Source organism: Mchenga conophoros, linkage group LG14 (genome assembly GCF_057382185.1).
Source record: "Mchenga conophoros isolate Kocher_MC1m ecotype Shallow Benthic linkage group LG14, M_conophoros_male_GT1.1, whole genome shotgun sequence".
In the NCBI taxonomy this organism is placed as follows: domain Eukaryota; kingdom Metazoa; phylum Chordata; class Actinopteri; order Cichliformes; family Cichlidae; genus Mchenga; species Mchenga conophoros.
Genome location: NC_140539.1, coordinates 28,474,656 through 28,491,770, shown reverse-complemented (window position 1 = coordinate 28,491,770; position 17,115 = coordinate 28,474,656). Strand labels below are relative to the sequence as shown.

The following is a 17,115-nucleotide window of genomic DNA, read 5'->3' as shown; positions in this document are numbered from 1 at the left end:
AATTTGTTTAATGTCAAGAAGTAATTTGTGGCAAGTTGCTTGAATTATATAAAACATCTGGAAGGCACTATGATTTCTTATGTGCTGGTGATAATAAGGTGATTTTCACACAGTGGAAAAGGATGTGTGTGTGTGTGTGTGTGTGTGTGTGTGTGTGTGTGTGTGTGTGTGTGTGTGTGTGTGTGTGTGTGTGTGTGTGTGTGTGTCTGCCTGGCTGGCTTTGCTCCTGCTGACAGAGTAATGGATCTGTTCATTGTTGCATGTGGACTGTGTGTGATGTATGAGATTCATTTGAAATTCTCTGTCTTAAATGAGGCACTCACATGTCTCCATGTGGGAGAATACAGACCTGAAGGCCAGCGTGTTGTAGGAAAATGAACAGAAGTCGTTCGTTTTTGCGGTCATCATTGCTGTGAAATGGTCTCCGCTGTGGTCTTATGTCCCATTCTTTCTTTTAATGTAAAACTCATTTCATGCAAAATAAATTTTCCAAAAACACAAATCATTGCAGTGGTCTACAACAAGTTTTGTTATGAGAGATTTTGCACTGCAGTAATCAAGGGTAATTAAATTAATAAAAATATAAATGTGATCATTTACTGGACTATTTGATTTGGATGTGCAAATTAATTAAATAACTTGACAAACGTCCGTGTAAATCCGTTATGCAATTCATTTTATTGCCAAGTTGATTTCGAGTATAGTAACAAACAAACAAGAAAAGACATTTTTCACATTGGCTTTTAAAAAAAATAAAAGCCTTATCAACATTTTATCGAGACACCATAATCAAATAAAATGATAAAAACCCACAATAAGAATTTACACAAAAGAAATTACCTATAAAACTTTTGACATGCAATAAATACATTCATTTCACTAAAGCAAAGTAAGATCAATATAGACACTGAAATACGCAGAATGCACAAAGAGAAAATACTGTTTTGGTTTAAGTGTATTGCTTTTACTTGTCATTTTGGTATAAAAGGTAAAACCATGTAACAAAAACACCGGACGCTGCTGATGCTTCTGGCACGCCTGGTTCATGCTGCTGAAATATGATCCTGTCGTCTACTAAAAAAAAAAAAAAAAAAAAAAAAAAAATCTAATTTCCATTGTAAATTTGTGATGCATGTATTCTGCCATGCATTTTTCCATTTATTCACAGCTACAATTGTCTACGTGGCAGCCTGTGTTCCTGCATAACATATTTGTCCCTGAACCACAGTCGGGCACAACCACCTCAAAATGTCAAAGTGGTCTTCATTAGATCATAATCCATCATTTCTACACTTCTCCTTACCGATTTTCCAAAACCAAAATAGATGCTTGTGCCTTTGTGTACGTAAGTGTGTGTGAGGACCCTGAGGCTCTGTAACATTTTGGCACAGGTTTCAGCGTGTGACGGGTGAAAGCCGTCAGTGGAATCGCCTTTCTTTAAAAATGGGTTTTTCTACAAGAAGCGACACTCCAAACGGAGCAGAGCAAGCTAATTAAATCTGACCTAATCTGGAGCAGCAGTCTGCCATCCAGCTGTGTGTTTATGTGTGCGTGAGCAGGAGTGTGTTAGAGAGATATACAATCGAATATTCTCCCCCAGCTGACTTTCACTGCACCAAATTCCTGCTTGTTTTGTCCTAGCTCTCTGTTTGTCTTCAGATTTAAACTTCTGGAGCAGAAGTTGTGCACTGTAAACTAAGCAATTAAAGCCAAGGTCCACTCAGTGGACTTTGTATGTGTTCAAGGTAGAGAGAGAAAAAGAGATCCAAACAAAACAGATGCAGGAGGATATGGACAGACAGAAGCCCCTTCACTATTTCGCTACAAAGAGCCTACTGTAGGTCATGTGCTGATTTGGTGATAATTGCTAGGCCTGGAAAGAGGGTGTCATTTCCAATGTCACACTGACATGAACGTTAAAATTAAAAACCTGAAATTGACCTGCAGTGATAAAAAAAAAAAAAAAGAAAAATAAACATGTCCTCATAAGATTAAATTGGAAGCGGGTGGAAAAAGAGTGGTGAGCAGACACACACAACGCTGCCAGCTTTCCTTTGTTATTTACTGAAGGTTAAGACTATCAAGCACAAGCTATTTTTCTCTCTGTTTCTGCTTCTTTTCCTCTCAACCCTCTCTCTGTTTGTTCTCTCCATCTCAGCGCATGACTTGGCTGGTGCAGCTGAGGCCCGACTCAATTGTGCAATTTCATACATGTTTACTTTACTGGCATCTTTCTGAGCATATTTTCCCTGAACATTTCCTCTCACATTATTCTGCATTTCCTCTACAACAATAAGATGTCTTTAATCTCTCCTTTGTAAGCCATTCCTTGGCTTGAAGATCACAATACAATAATGTTGTCAAATACAGGGTTTTTTTGGGTCCGTCATTTGTTGTATTTTAACACATGCCACAAAGTTCATTTTGGAAATTGATCAGGGCTTAAAGAAAAAGAAAGTAGCTCTTCACATAAACATTTAGACAACTGTCTTCTTCAGCATGAAAAACAGCTGGAAGTAAGTGGATCATGGGAGAGGAGGGGAGGCAGCGGGTGCTGTGGGTCAGCGGTTTGTGTTAAGTGTAAGAAGAGAGAAGGCACAGAGAGAGGTGAAGAGGGAAGCTGTGCTTTGAGGGTACGAGGGCGGTGAACGAGTGTGGCCGAGCTCTGCACTGGAGGGAGGAAGAAAAGGAAGCAAAGTGCCAGAGGAAAGGCAATTGTGGGACTTCTAGGGGATCATAAGAGCAATAAAAAATCACAATACAATGATTTTTCCAGAAAAGTGCAGTTCAGAGAAATAAATCAAAAGCAGCTGCTTGTAATAAAGAGCCTCGAAAGTGTCAGGTATCTCCCTTGTACTTCACCCTGCTACACTGTGGGAAAGGCATTCAGACATGTAGATGGGCAGGTGCATTAAGTAGCCACATCAGAAACCTCCCCATGCTACAGTCGTACAATTTATTGCAGGATAACTTCATACTTTTTATACCGAAGGCACGTTTGAACTGACTGACTTCAGAGTCAGTTTTCCCATTTAAAGGACAAGCTTAGGCTTGAATATCAATATCTGACTCTAGCTTATATTTAAACATAAGTGCTCATAAATAGAAAAATATGTACTGTACACAGGACAATAGTAACTTGTGCTCACGTTCTCACGATTACCCACACTGATAATGACTTTCCTAACAAGGTAAAGATGGTTACAAGCTAAGCTCACCGATGCAAACCTCAACGTTTGTTGCTGAGTTTAGTTTTGTGCATCTGCGATGTCTATCGAAAGCTTCAGTCTTTTGTGGCACACCTTGCAAAATATAATAAATGTCAAACAGTGGTATGATTTCAGACTGTGATGCCGACAGGCGGCACAGAGGTGACCTTGGCCTCCTGCGACTGGAAGAAAGCTTAAAGGCATGCTTTGCATTTTTTAACGTTAAAGCCAAATCCTTTTTTGGTCCACGAGATGCTACTGCAGATCATCCAGAACCCTTTTAACTTCTATAATGTTAGTGTTACAAAAAGTTACAGGACTGGGATGGTTGCCATAAAAAAAGAAAGAAATTAAAAAAGGGGAAATGACATGACAAGTAAAGTACAAAAACAACCCACACCTAATTTTTTGTGGCTTTTGTTAGTGCATTCATTTATATTTGCATTCACTCATTTGATTCTAAAAATTCATTTAACTAATAAACTCTTTAGATGCCTAATTATGTTACGCTCCAAACATCTTCATCAAAACCACTGTGGTGGCAATAAGAGTTTTGCTGGGCTTACTTGTCATATAAATAACATTAACAAAGGCAAAGGGCATAAAACCCATGGGGTGGGTGGCTACATCAGTAAATTGAAACAAGGCTCTTCTAATTAGACTAAGTGAAACAACCACAGAGCAAAGGAAACACTGCCAAGTTTTTCAATTAGGCTCTACAATACACTCACTGGGGTCTTCCTATTATTTAGTCTTGCCTCAAATTTAAATAAAATGTTCAAAATATGGATATATAGCAAATAGAGGGGAAATTTATTTTAAAAAACCACGAGGATGCCAAAAGTATTGAGTCTACAATATCCTCAAATTCTAACAAAGCATCTAAATGTCTCACCATGCAGCCCTTGAAAGCCTTCAATGCAACATCACTGTGATACTGAGCAGAGATTTATTCCCAAAAAGCAACAAGGGGAAGGAAAAGAGAAGATACAGACTACTTGTTTTCTGAATGGAGAGTTTCAGAAGTGTGGACAGGCTTTCATATTAGGACAATGGCTCGCATCCACCCTGCTGTGCTCTCCCTGCTCCTCTCCCTCCCCGTTCTCCGTCTTTCTATCTGCTTCTGAGTAGAAACACACGGCACATCCTGCTCAGCACAACACACCAGCCAAAAGTTCACTTCCTGCTCCTCAGCTCTTCTCCTTCACACCAACCCTATTCCCAGGACATGCATTACCAGGCCTTCATGCGCTTAAATAGCACAGGGACACACAAACAGACAAGCAACTGCTTCCCCTTTCTAAAGACGTGAAACGCTCCCCTCCAGTAACATTCGCACATAAATGAAATTAAGCAGATTTCAAACAGTGCGCTTCCTACAGAAATGCTCGGGCATTATCTTGGTCTTCCCTCTTATACAGATTTGGTGTGACAGTGGAAGCGGTATGTTATTTTAACTAGTGAAGGGGAGTGTGGAAATTCTCACGACTGCCTCTGCCTGTTTTTTAGGTTTTGAACACATACACACACGTTTGTAGATGAAGCCTCTACTGGTTTTATTTTTATTTTTTCTGCTATGTTCTTTTCCTTTTTTTCTTTTTTTGCAGAGCACCAAACAAAACAAGCTGGCTTCCTGTGTGCTTGTGTGCATGAGCGACCTCCGTCTGACTCTTGTCAAAAGTTCACTAACCTCTGAGGAAAAGGGGGCCAAACAATACGAGGCTAGCTTTCATAGTCAACCAGCAAAGCCACTGCGTGTCTGTTTAAGGAAGTACAGATGATGCATCATGTCTTTCACAGAGAGAGCAAGAGAGGGAGAGAGACACAGAGAGAGAGGGAGATATTTCACAACACAAAGCTTGTCAGCTCAACTTTACTGTAATATATTGATCTCGCTGCCTTCATACTTACTAAACTGTGGTTCAGATATCGACAAGCACTTAAGGTACAAGCATAAATGGCTTTGCCTTATGTTACAACAATGGAACTGGTCAGACATAAATGTCATTGAAGAAGACAAAATAGAAAAAATGTATACCACGTACTATAACAAAAATGTTAATACCACCTTATCTCTCCACAACAAAACTGTAACAACAAATGGATAAACAAAGAATTAACCACAGGTTTAACACAGGACAACGATCCTGTTAATAAAAAAAAAAAATACTAAGGTGAGTGTGGGTGAGTGTGTGCATGTATGTGTGTTGATACTGTTGATCTATAGTTTACAAAAGATTAGCATCTCCACGCTGGGTTCAGTCCTGAGGTAAGCACCAATTTCACGTGCGCTGCTTTCAGTTCAAATTAAAATGAAGAAAAGTGACAAGAAACAACATGTTTGATATGATCATATGCTACAGAAAATAAGCCCTTAAATTATCGTTACATTTAAAAAGAAAAAGGAAAAGTAAGTAAGGCACACTGTATGATTTTTTTTTTTTAGCTTTTATGATTCACTACGTCTATCACAGTGTATTTATGGCTTTAATCTTCACATTCACCCTCTGAGGTTGGCATCGGCACTATAGTGGTCAAACATTTCTAATCTGAATTGAGGACTAGTAAAAGTGGACAAAGACCCAAAAAAAGAAGAAAAAAAATGCAACTTCTTTTTTTTTTTGGAATAAAGATTTACAAACAAAAATGTGCCTTCAACCCACAATCTTTAAGTGCTCTTTTGTTTTCAGGCTGCTCAGCCAACACACAAATCAGTCATTCATTGTTTCCGCATTTAATACCAGCAGGGCCGAGAGGCAAGGCCAGGACACATTTGCTAGGCTGGGATCTAATGTTAATAAGTGGATCAGAGGGGTACAATGGCAGGCATGAAATGGGACATCACGCCAGCGAGCAGTGTGAATTGTCCAGGAGAAAGTGAGATTTCACAGGGATTACTGAAGCACAGCAGCTGGGAGTGCTACTCACCCGCTGGCTTCCAAGGAAGACCCACAAACCCCTTCTTATGTTCATATCACTGACAGATTAGCAGCTTGCTGTGTGTGAAGGGGGAGCGTATATGCATCCGGTGTTTGGAGTGCTTCTAAGGCAAAGGGCTGAGTAGAGCACTCACTTTGGCCTGTCAACAGTAGCGGGGCTCCCAGACAACAGACTACAGGGGAGGGAGGTCAAATGAGAGGCCGGACGGTGGAACAGAGAAGCATCCAACAAAGCCTCTGACTACTGCTGCTCCACGATTAATCATCAGACCGCAATGAATGGTTTAACTGCTGATGACAGTAAATGACAGATTTCTGTGTCATTAAGCCCATCCTTACCCCTGCCTCTATGCTCAACTGTATCCATAATTGTAATAATTGCACAATGTCAGCGGCAACACCCATGCTTCATGTACACCATAAGATGAAGCTCCACTGGCCGTGAACGGGGATTAGTGTGTCATCAGTTGGGTATGTGCAATCATGTCCCAGTTATGAGATCACAGGGCTGTGCTTGCTGCATCTCAATAACAACTGAGCGCAAAGGGGTGGTTGTCGAACTGCACAGGAAGTTTCGGCTCATAAGTGGTTGAAAGCTGGGCATAAGGTGGATTCAACTGCTGTCATATAGTACAAGCCCTTTATCCACACAAATATGCAGAGTGGTGTTACTTTAAAATAAATGGTGATTGGGGAATATATTGCCCTGGTGACTATCAAAATGCTCTTATCATTCAGTCATTTCCCAAGATGGTGAGAAGCTGGAGAGCGAGATACATAAATTGTCCAGTACCCCAAAAACAGGAAATTAAAAAATGAAATAATAGAAAAAAACAGACGAAATGTACTCCCATTCCTTTAAAGTCCAGGTGAGTGGCCTTATTCATATTATAAAAGTTCTGGACAAACCCTGAAATTTGTCCTTATGTGCTTTTTCTTTCTTTCTTCTTTTTTTTTTTTACAAAGTTGAATAGTACACAGGTTTAGGGTCAGGGATAGTTTTTGTTTTCTTTGGATTCCACCATAATAAAAAATAAATAAAACAATTTTCATTTTGGTTTTCAATTTTTCACTTTGGCTCAATGGCTGTAATCATAGGAAAAAAAGTTTCTTTGCATACACTGTACATAAATACTGTACTTTTTTTTTAAAGTGAGTGTCCCTTGGTCACGTAATAGCACAAAGCTCCTTTATGAAGGAGGTCTTTAGGATACATTAGATGCATAGAAAGGCACTTACAGTCTACACATTTTGGTGTGCATTAGCAGACCAATTGTTTATGGCCTGAGTCTGAGGTGCAGAGATATTGAGTTGAGGTGAATGGAATAAGGATACTGCAAATTGTGTGTGCACACAGACTTATCGGTGATATCACATGTCTTAACTTGGTGAGTAGCGGTCGATGGTTCGGGCGTCAGAGAGGGCCTGTGGGGGCAGTGATTGGCCCAGGATGTCCATCTTGTCGTGGGTGAGGCCCAGGTGTTCAGAGGCCAGTTTGGAGAGTGGATACAGGCTCTCCATGACCTTTGCATCAGCCACCAGTTGCTGCTGCGCTTGGATGAGAAGCTCACTAGCCTTCTCTTGTTTGAGTCCAAGATGCTCTGCTGTGTATTTACTCAGAGGATAAATGCCCTCTGCAAAGTCCAGCTTCAGTTTCCCATCTGTGGTCAGGCTCCCTGCAGTCCCTCCACTGCTGTGCATCTTCATGTGGCTGATGAGATTGCGCTGCTGAGCGAACTTTCCTCCACACACCTGACATTCATAGGGCTTCTCACCAGAGTGAATGCGCATGTGCTCAGTGAGGCGGTACTGCCGGGTGAAGCGCATGCCACAGGAGTCACAGGCAAAAGGTTTGAGGCCCAGGTGGCTACGCATGTGGCGGGTCATGGTACCGCGCTGTGTAAATTTCTTGCCACAAATACTGCAGGGGTAAGGCCGTGTCAGCCAGTGGGTCTTCTCATGTTGGCGCAAAGTGGCTGGATCTTTGTAAGACTTGTCACAGGTGGAACAGCGGTAGGGTCGAATCATCTCCCCGATGCTCGCTGGATTCAGCTGGCTCGACTTGGTCTCCAGGTGTGACAAACTGTTCAGAGTGTTGCTGCTGTTGAGGCTTCCATAACCGTTTGTGTTACTGCTCATGTTTTTGCTGCTGCTGTTATTGCCGTTTCCTATGTCCCCGCCTGAGTTGCCGTACAGCTCCTCTTCCGTGTGTGTCTCCACATGTGCATTGAGCTGCTCTGAGCTTGGGAAGCCTTTGTCACAGGGAATGCACACATACAGATTGTCCCCGAAGCTCTCCGGCTCGTACGGCATGTGGAACCTCCCCATTGGTCCAGTCGGGGATGGGCGACCCTCACTGCTGCCTGTCTCTTCTGTGCCTGACCCGCTCTTGTCATCTGCTCCTTCACTCTCCTCCCCAGTCTTGTGATGGTTATGATGCTGATCTCCATTTTCACCCCCTTCCTCTTCATCTTCATCCTCATCTTCATCTTCAGCTGTGTATGACAGCGGTTCGTGTTTTACCCAGCGGTAGATGTTGCCCATTTCTCTGCCTGCCTCTCCGCCTTCCGTGGGGGTGTCCGGACTTGGGGGGCATGGGTAGCGGTCTGTCCCCTGGGAACCTGAGCGATGCAGGTGGGGAAGGTGCGGGGCTATCGGTTGGTTGAGAGGTGGAAAAGGTGGCGGAGTGAGGGAGCCTCCCTGGTCAGTTGATTCCATTTTTTCTGAGGGGAAAGCTCTGCCATTCATCCCATGGATAGGACTTGTGCGGTCACTCAGAGTCCCATCTCGCTCCTCGTCATTATGAGTGTTCCCCAGATGGGTCTGAGAAGGTGTGAGCTGAGACTGAGAGGTGGGGCTTTTCTTAGAGAGATCAAGGCCGAAGCTGGGTGAGCAGTTCCTGTCGGATAGGGCTGCACGCCCAAGCTGAGAAGGCAGAGGTGACTGCAGAGAGGGGAACACCTGAGAGCCCTGGGTGGAGGTGGGAGCATACAACTCTCCTGTATGAACAGCTAGTCGATGTGGAACAAGCTCCTCTGGTGGTAGTGCCCGGGGTCCGTGGCTGTTCAAAATTCCGCCTGGAGGACAGGATTGAATGACAGGAGTAGAAACCCTATACCTGCCACCACTCCCTAAACCCATGCTATTTGGCCCCATCTTTGAGTAGGGTAGAAATGCTGGACTTGGGCGGGGAGGGTACTTGCCATTTCTTCTTAGCTTCTTTTTGCACAAAGCCACTAAGTCAAGCAGTTGAAGGTAGCTGGCTGCTGCCAAGACAGCCCCTAGATTTGGTTCATTTGGAGAAGTGGGGTCTCCATCACTAAGGCGGCCTGTGTAGATGTAGTCCAGAATTACCCTGAAGACCCCTGGACTCACCATCTCGTGATCGAGGTTGATGAGATTGTCATGGACCACCAAAGACTTCAAGTAGAGGCTGCTGGCAGCCAGAATGTTCTTGTGAGCTCTGAAGAGGGCGTTCTGCACCACGATGATAACATCACACAGGAAGCCCTTGGTGCGTTGGCTGTTGAGTTGCAGGAGGAGATCCCTAGCATGACTTGGAACTTCCATGGCATCCAGCATTGTTTTCAGTCCACCACCTGCAACAACAGATATCTGTAAAACGTCATGCAGCAGTCATCATTTCAAGTCACAATAAGCCAATTAATGTGCAATTTTCTGCACCACTAAAAGTATTATTGATGCATTTCATAATCACAATCTATCAAAAGTTACAATAAACACATTACATTAAATAAGAGTATATTTTCAGAAGTTTGAGTGCCAAAAGCTTTAACAGCAAACGGGCTAGTAATGTAAACCATTAAAAAAAAGACCTCGCATATGGATGCACTTATTAAGATGAATTAACCGCTGTCAGATTTTCTTTTAAAACATAAACAATACTTAAATACGTCTTAATGGAAGCTCACAGTTACGCTTTTATGATTCGCTTATTATTTGCGTAACAGCTATTTAAGCAGATTGACCAGCTTTGACAGTAAAGTGCAAAACTTATGTGTGGAAAGTGCACGGAAAGGCCACTCGGTAGAAGTGAACTTTTGCAAAAGGTGAGCAGTTGCAGTGGTTTTCTCATTATAAGAAATTCAAGTCTTTGCATTCACTTCCTCTGCAGCAAGCAAAAAAAGAGAAAGAGCTCAAGAGAGAGAGCCACAAATATATATTTTGTAATTGCTGGCTTCCTGATAAAGTATTCCAGAAGTGCTGCACACAGTTTTAAACAAAGCTTAGGGACAAATGTTTTGCTAATATGACGAAGAGCAGGTATAAACCTGTGGGGGAAGGACACATCCAAAAAAAGATCGAGATTTCAGCTCCCCTTCTTGCCCAGTCATATAAGGAACACTGAGCGCACGGGATGTAAATCAACATTAGGTGTTTCAATACGCTACGTTGAGGTAGGTTTCAAAGATCCAGTGTGCGCCTACACACACGCGCACAAACATGCACATGTACACGCTCAAATCCCGACAGTAATTGTTCCACCAATCTTAAAACAAACTATATTGGCTGCACGAATGAAATCCCACGTATTGTTCAATCAGTGGCATCTGAGCCTAGTTTACTTACAAGATTAAACGTCTCAAACTGTCCCTAAAGGCTCAGTCTCACTGATGGGAAACAAGCAGCTAAATAAATATCGTGTCATCCATCTGATCGCTGTCTTCCTGACACCAGCTCATTCACTTCTTGTTTATTTCATTAAGTGTACACACTCAGCATAAGAAGGGAGAAGTATGAGTTTAAAAAAAAAAACCTGACAAATGAGTTACTGAGGAATTATGACAATTCCCGAGCAAAATGTGTCAATTTTTTCCTCCAAAAATCTTTTTGTTTGTTCAGCATTAGAGCTGCGAAATCAGACAGAAATGTCATCACTCACAAAATGGAAAATGACAAGTCACAGTCAAGTCCAGCAAGTGATCATCTGATAAGCATCATGCGATAAATATCAAAGGAAATTTCTGTTTTTAACAACAAATGCCATTTTAAAAAAATAATTCATTTTGAATTTTTTTAAAAGGTCATGTCGTCATTTCCACACGTACAGCTGAACTATTGTATGATCGGAAGTATATCTTTTAAAAAGACAGTTCTAGTAAGGGTAGTACGTGGGCTCACACTCCATCCTGTTTCCAGCTGACATGTGAAGTGCATCCACCGCCGGCTTCTCTTCTTTTCGGCTTTCAGCGGACATAATTTACTAGAAATTTTCATGACATCAAACGAGTTTAAGATCTAAGTAAATATGAAGAATTGACCGAGTAATTTCCATAACTTGCTGAGCTGTTGCAGTCTTCATCGCACTGAGCTGATTACTTGTTACTCTGAACCGTATGTTAACAGACTGTGTACATTCTCTCCTGTATGTGGTTTGTAGTGCACATTTAAGCATTAGAATTTCATCAGAAAGCCTGGCAGAAAACTAAGCCTTCTTTATATCCTGACTTCTGATTAAATACTTCTTCACAGTACATAAAAATCTTTTTCTTAATTGACATATTACAACATCTATGTGCACCTGCAATGTCCTGTGGATACAGCCTAACAATTTTTTTTAGTAATGTTTTGTGATAACAACAGGCACAGTGTTTGTGAGTTTACTATCAAGACAACAAAGACCTCTATGCTTTTGCTCTTTGAGTTGTTTGACAGGCTACAACTTGCCCTTTAAATAAACTCTCGACTTACTATAGCCCCTGACAAAAAGTGAAACATTACAGTAAAAGATGTAATACAAAACGCTTGATCTTGAGGCCATGTGTAAGCTGGCTGCATCCTGTTAGGAAGCTATCGATGATTGCAATATTTAGTCAGAGAACACATCTTAAAGAGAACCTGCTACATGCCGTGAACTTGAAAACACATTTTAAGCCTATAATAAGCCACAAAAACTGCTTGTTTTGTTATGTTAAACATGCGCTGTAATGTTATTCTTCAAGACTGCACATACAGTGCAGTTTCCTGAGGGAAGCTTACAGCTCCCTCGTAGATTGATAGCTTTCTTCTAAAAGACCCCTGAACAGGCTAGAAAATCTCTTATGATTGTTATGTAGTTTATGGCAATGACATTCACCTTTTTGCATTAGATTAATAGTCATTGTTTCTAAGTTTTGTCTGTTTTGTCACTTTTGTGGTTTGGGGTGAAGCAAGACTAAACTTCCTACCTCTGCATACAGCCTCAGTCATATAAACACGCCACACATCTGCTTAAAACGTTGTGCTGATGTTTTATTTTCTTTCTTTTCAATTTGGGACCCATATTCCTATAGCCTTGTTTATTTTAGAATAAATACAAAGTCAGTGTAAATTTTTCGCAAAGACTTTTACCGTACTTTTTTACAACTTCAGCCCACCTAATTTATTTTGTCATTTTTGTGACTCAATGGAGGCTAACTGTTTTAGAGTTTGAAGTTTGGAAAAAAAATGAATAGACTGGGTGTTTGCAGTGATGATTAGTGATTATATTTGACAGTTTGGGTTTTTTTTCGTCACATCAGTAAACAGGATGGGCAGTTAATCATTTTCCTGTTTGATTTCTATATTTCTATAATCCTAAAAATCATCACAAATTTAGAAATAGACTACTGATAAAGACATGAGGGTGACATCTTCTTCATGTAGATTGTAACTGAGTTAACAATGAGATAACGAGATGGTCATATTAACCATGACATTATAATAATCCAAACTTCTATGCTAGTATTACGGAGGTAACCTGTTTGCTTGTTTTTTAAATGATATACTAAAGTTTTCAAAGCAAGTCGTTCCTTTTTTTAATTTCCTTTTTTCCCCTAAGCAATTATCAAAGACAATATGTATGATAATAATTTCTGCAGCTTGCTTGGATGCAGTTATTATTATTGTTTTCCTGTGCGATTATTAAGGAGTAAATTCTTAACTTCGGTGTTGGCTTTGATTTCACTGTTAAAATATACATGTACATACACATCGGAATACTACATGTCGCAAAACAAAAAGTCGTGTCCCGCCTTCGTGAGTCGCCGAGAGGACCCGACCTCTCGGTTTCTAACGTTTTAACTTGCCCTTCACACACTGAGCAGTAAACCGAGTCACGAGTGAATGCATCTCCTCTGCGCTGCAGCGCCTCATCTACCCTCTGCTTCTCCTTATCTCCGCCAAAGAAGAAGAAGAAGAAAAAGAAATGAAATCATCTCCAGAAACAGGCCGATTTCACCTCATTGCGCTACGAGGTGTATCACACAGCTGTTTCTTATAGCAACTCTTTTTTCCCTTTTCAGACCTGTCAGCAGCATTGAGAGAGCATCTCTTTCCGGGCAGCTGTGTAAAGTCTCCACTTGTACAAAGGAAACCAGAAATTTATACACTGCAAATCACCCCCCACAAAAAAAAAAAGAATTCATATAACGCTCTCCTGCGCTTGTGTCCTCACCTAAGCTCCGCACTGCTGTTGTTACACATAAAGACAGATCCCCAGTGAGGACTTTGCTTAAGGATTTTGTTGCAGCATCCCTGACAAATTTATAAGACATTTATTTTACTAAATACAGCTTTTTAAAAATGTATTTATATTTTTAATTCTGAGTTTTTAACGTTTTTAAAGTTTTTTTCAAATACACTATCAGTCAATATAAAACACGTTAAAATCTCATTTTACAGAGGGATTTTTTTTCTTGTTTTGTACTCGAAGCGTGTCAGATTATTTTTATTTGAAAACCGCCGGTTACATCGGCGTGATCTTGAAGAAATATACAAATTACCAGCTTCCTCTTTACGTGACAATTTTTTATAACGTAAGGAACAAGGTATTAAACAATTCTATGTTTCAACCAATGCGAATTAAATGCGCTATAAAGAACATGTGCAATGTTCCGTGTCCGAATTAAAACAGGATTTAAAAAACAGAGAAAGACGCCATATGTTGTAAAACAAGTTCCACTAATATCTCATCGACTCCAGGAAGTTTCCTTCTGAAAGCACGCACAGAGTTCAGTCATTATTAATAGAAATGTCATCCTTCCCCTCTTCTTGCCTCTGTACATATCAGCTCTTACCTGCATGCCCGATGTCTTCTGCCATCCGATCTAAGTCTCCCTTAATGATCATCTCAGCAGTCTCTAGGAGTCATATCTGACGTTTCAGCTTTGAACTGCCAGCCTCCAAAAAACCATGCCAGTTTTCCGAGCTCGTCTGCCAGCTCTTTTTTTTATGATTATTAATTGATATGAATTTCTTTTCACTCCTTAGGTCCGTCCTCCCACCCACTTTCCTCCCTCTCCCTCTGTCTCTCTGTCTCTCTGTCCCTCCTCTCCCCTCTTTCTCGTCCCCTCCTATAAAAAAAAAAATACGTGCTTAGTACAGCATCATTTTCCTCCCTTTTTTTCAAGTAATTTCCTTAGCTATTTTTGAGTTGGAGCAATAACGCGCACAGGGATGATAATGGACCCTCTATGCGCCCTAAGTGTTTTAGCGCCCCGTGTGATGTCAGTCTATAATAAAACTAAAAGGTAAAATCGAGGGCAGGAACTTCATGTGACCCCGACTTGAACTTCTCAACACATCGTCTTAAAGAGACAGGCAGCAATTGTATACATATGTGTGTGTTATACCTATGATCCTTAGGTAGCCCACCTTAATTTTAGACAGAAGCGTAATGACGGAAATAGCTTGGACAGCGAATCAATAACATGTCAGGAGCTTAAAGCAGTCAGACTTCTTCCATAACGACGCTGATTTTATTTTTATTTTTTTCTTCAAAACTCAGCTCAAAATTCAATCAAGTTCAATCACAAATCACTGAGGGAATAAATGTGTTGATATTGTATAATTGAAGCCGTTTCATTGAATAAATCAAAAAAACGGTTAAAATAAAAGTGTCCGTGTCCTTTTCTCCAGACTTCCCCTGACAAAAACCTGCCACAATACGAGCCTTAAAGAAAACAATTAGCCTCCGTTACAGGGAAAGTTAAAGCAGGTTAGATAAACTTTGGGCACCTTAAAATTCTCTCTCGCGCGCGCGTGCGCTCTCCCTCACCCGCTCAGGTAAAACACCTGTTGCGCAGTTAAAGCCCTCGATCATGACCCGGATTGGTGACTGAACCAAACACCAGTACGAGTTTGGGATACAAAGGGAAACTAGCAACTCGATGACACGAGGGCCTTTTCTTGGCTACTTAAAAATAATCAAGCTCTTCCTCTGATGTCATATTTTTAAGATAAGTAATGAAGTCAAAGTTGTGCGCCCTCGCAGGTAGTGCCATGATGACGGTTTTTAGATAAACAGAAATTGTATTTCCCTTTTCTGAAGAAGTCCTTTGCAGCTTCTCTATAAAGTATTTAAATTAATTACGTGAAACTTTATCTAATATCTATTACAGTTTCCTATTCTGTGCCAGCACAACGTTTTTTCACCCCGTTTCCAGTTTAGTTGAATAACTTGCATGTTGTTTGCCAAATATCAACAGAAAACCTAAGTCTGAAATATTGCATATCAAATGAGCGGTGGTGCTATAATCCAGATGTTACCGTCTCTGTCAGTACGGGTTACATCAATCTGCTCAAAAGGAAAAGACCTGGGGAAGCATACAGTAATTGGATCAACTCATCTCTGTAATTCAATAAAACTGCTCATTCTGACACGTCTGCCTGTGTGCCATCCCCGCCTTTCTACCCGTTTCTCAATCTTACCTCGGACTCATGTCTGGTGCTCTGGCCGTATGTCTTCTCCCCTTTTCGGCATTCCCTCAATAAGATCTCCGCAGTTCCCTCAGTGTCCAGCTTTCTCTCAAAAACTTCTCTTCCGCGTAAATTTGCAGCCCCCTCTCTCCCGGTCTCCCCCTCTTTCACCTTCTTCCACACACTGAATTTCTCACGTGTTAACAAGACTGTCTGACACTTCAGACTGTGTTGAGGTCCGTTCGGACCAAACCTGCCGGCTGAGACTTTACGCGCACAGCGACACCCAATGGCAGTGAGTCCCAAAGGCCTTATCGAGAGTGGGACGCGGGTTGCAGTGATGTTGGGGGGATGAAAAAGTCGGTAAGCGCTGGCCTCTAATTTGTGAACGCCATATGACAAGCGTACAGTAACTTATAAACCAGTTATATTGATAAGATAAGATCAGCCACGTCGTTCGCCAGAATGTCAACGAGAGACGGCTGCATATTAAGGGTAAGCACAGGGAGAGTGCCATAGTCATTGTTCATTTTCACGATAAAATGCGTTGTTATGTAAGAATCATTCAGAAGTACAAACACCCCCCAGCAGCTTCCAGTTAAAAATTACAACAAAAAGCTTTAGGTACTTTTACTTCTAACAACTATATTACATTGTATGATTATCTTGTTGAGTCATTAACACGTTAAAAGGTCTTTAATGATGTAATGACTCGCATTTGAGTCGATTTTAAGTGCTTTATATGCTGCATAACAGAGTATTTATATGTGTGGTGTACTAATGCTTAATTTAAGAAGCGACTGCAGTTGCCAAATGTAGCTGACTACAAGTACAGTATGTCTCTCAGGAGAAGCGTAAAGTAGCAGTAAACGTTTAAGTAAACGCTGTACCTTAGTATCTTTTCACGCAGAGTAGTTGAGCTGAGCATTAGTGAACATTAGCAGTAGACTAATAAAAAGCCTTAGACTCCCTTTGTATCAGTTGCACTCTGAGCTGTTATTACAAATCAAACAAAACATGTGCACAAAAATGCTGTGTTTTTATGGCTCCTAATTAGTTTCAGTACCTTTGAAAAAGTACATTTTGATTCTGCTTGCAAACTATAACAAGCAGGAATCATCACCTTTAACTGCATTTGGACGGATTATGTTATTCAGGCCTCAAGCCTTTCTATAACCATCCAAAAGCTTCTTGTTTTTTTAAGACCGCAGACTGAAATTGATGAAACAAATTATTTTGCCATCATATTGAGAGAGACAGCCGATGTGATTCGGTGAAACACTTACCAA

General features: G+C 41.1%; 1 protein-coding gene across 3 annotated transcripts; it reads right to left on the bottom strand.

The window, feature by feature from the left end:
- Positions 1-659: 659 nt before the first annotated feature.
- Positions 660-15,971, bottom strand: hic1 (hypermethylated in cancer 1). Of its 3 annotated transcripts, none has more exons than XM_085243761.1 (2): positions 15,839-15,971; positions 660-9,747 (listed from the first exon to the last, which is right to left on the bottom strand). In XM_085243761.1, exon 2 carries the CDS (start codon positions 9,728-9,730, stop codon positions 7,529-7,531), a length of 2,202 nt encoding a protein of 733 aa, XP_085099887.1. In that variant the 5' UTR covers positions 9,731-9,747; positions 15,839-15,971; the 3' UTR covers positions 660-7,528. The 3 variants fall into 3 exon arrangements, with proteins under 3 accessions (XP_085099887.1, XP_085099888.1, XP_085099886.1); XM_085243762.1 differs by having other exon boundaries at positions 660-9,763; positions 15,839-15,925; XM_085243760.1 differs by lacking the exon at positions 15,839-15,971 and adding an exon at positions 14,206-14,422.
- Between the last annotated feature and the right edge of the window lie 1,144 nt (positions 15,972-17,115).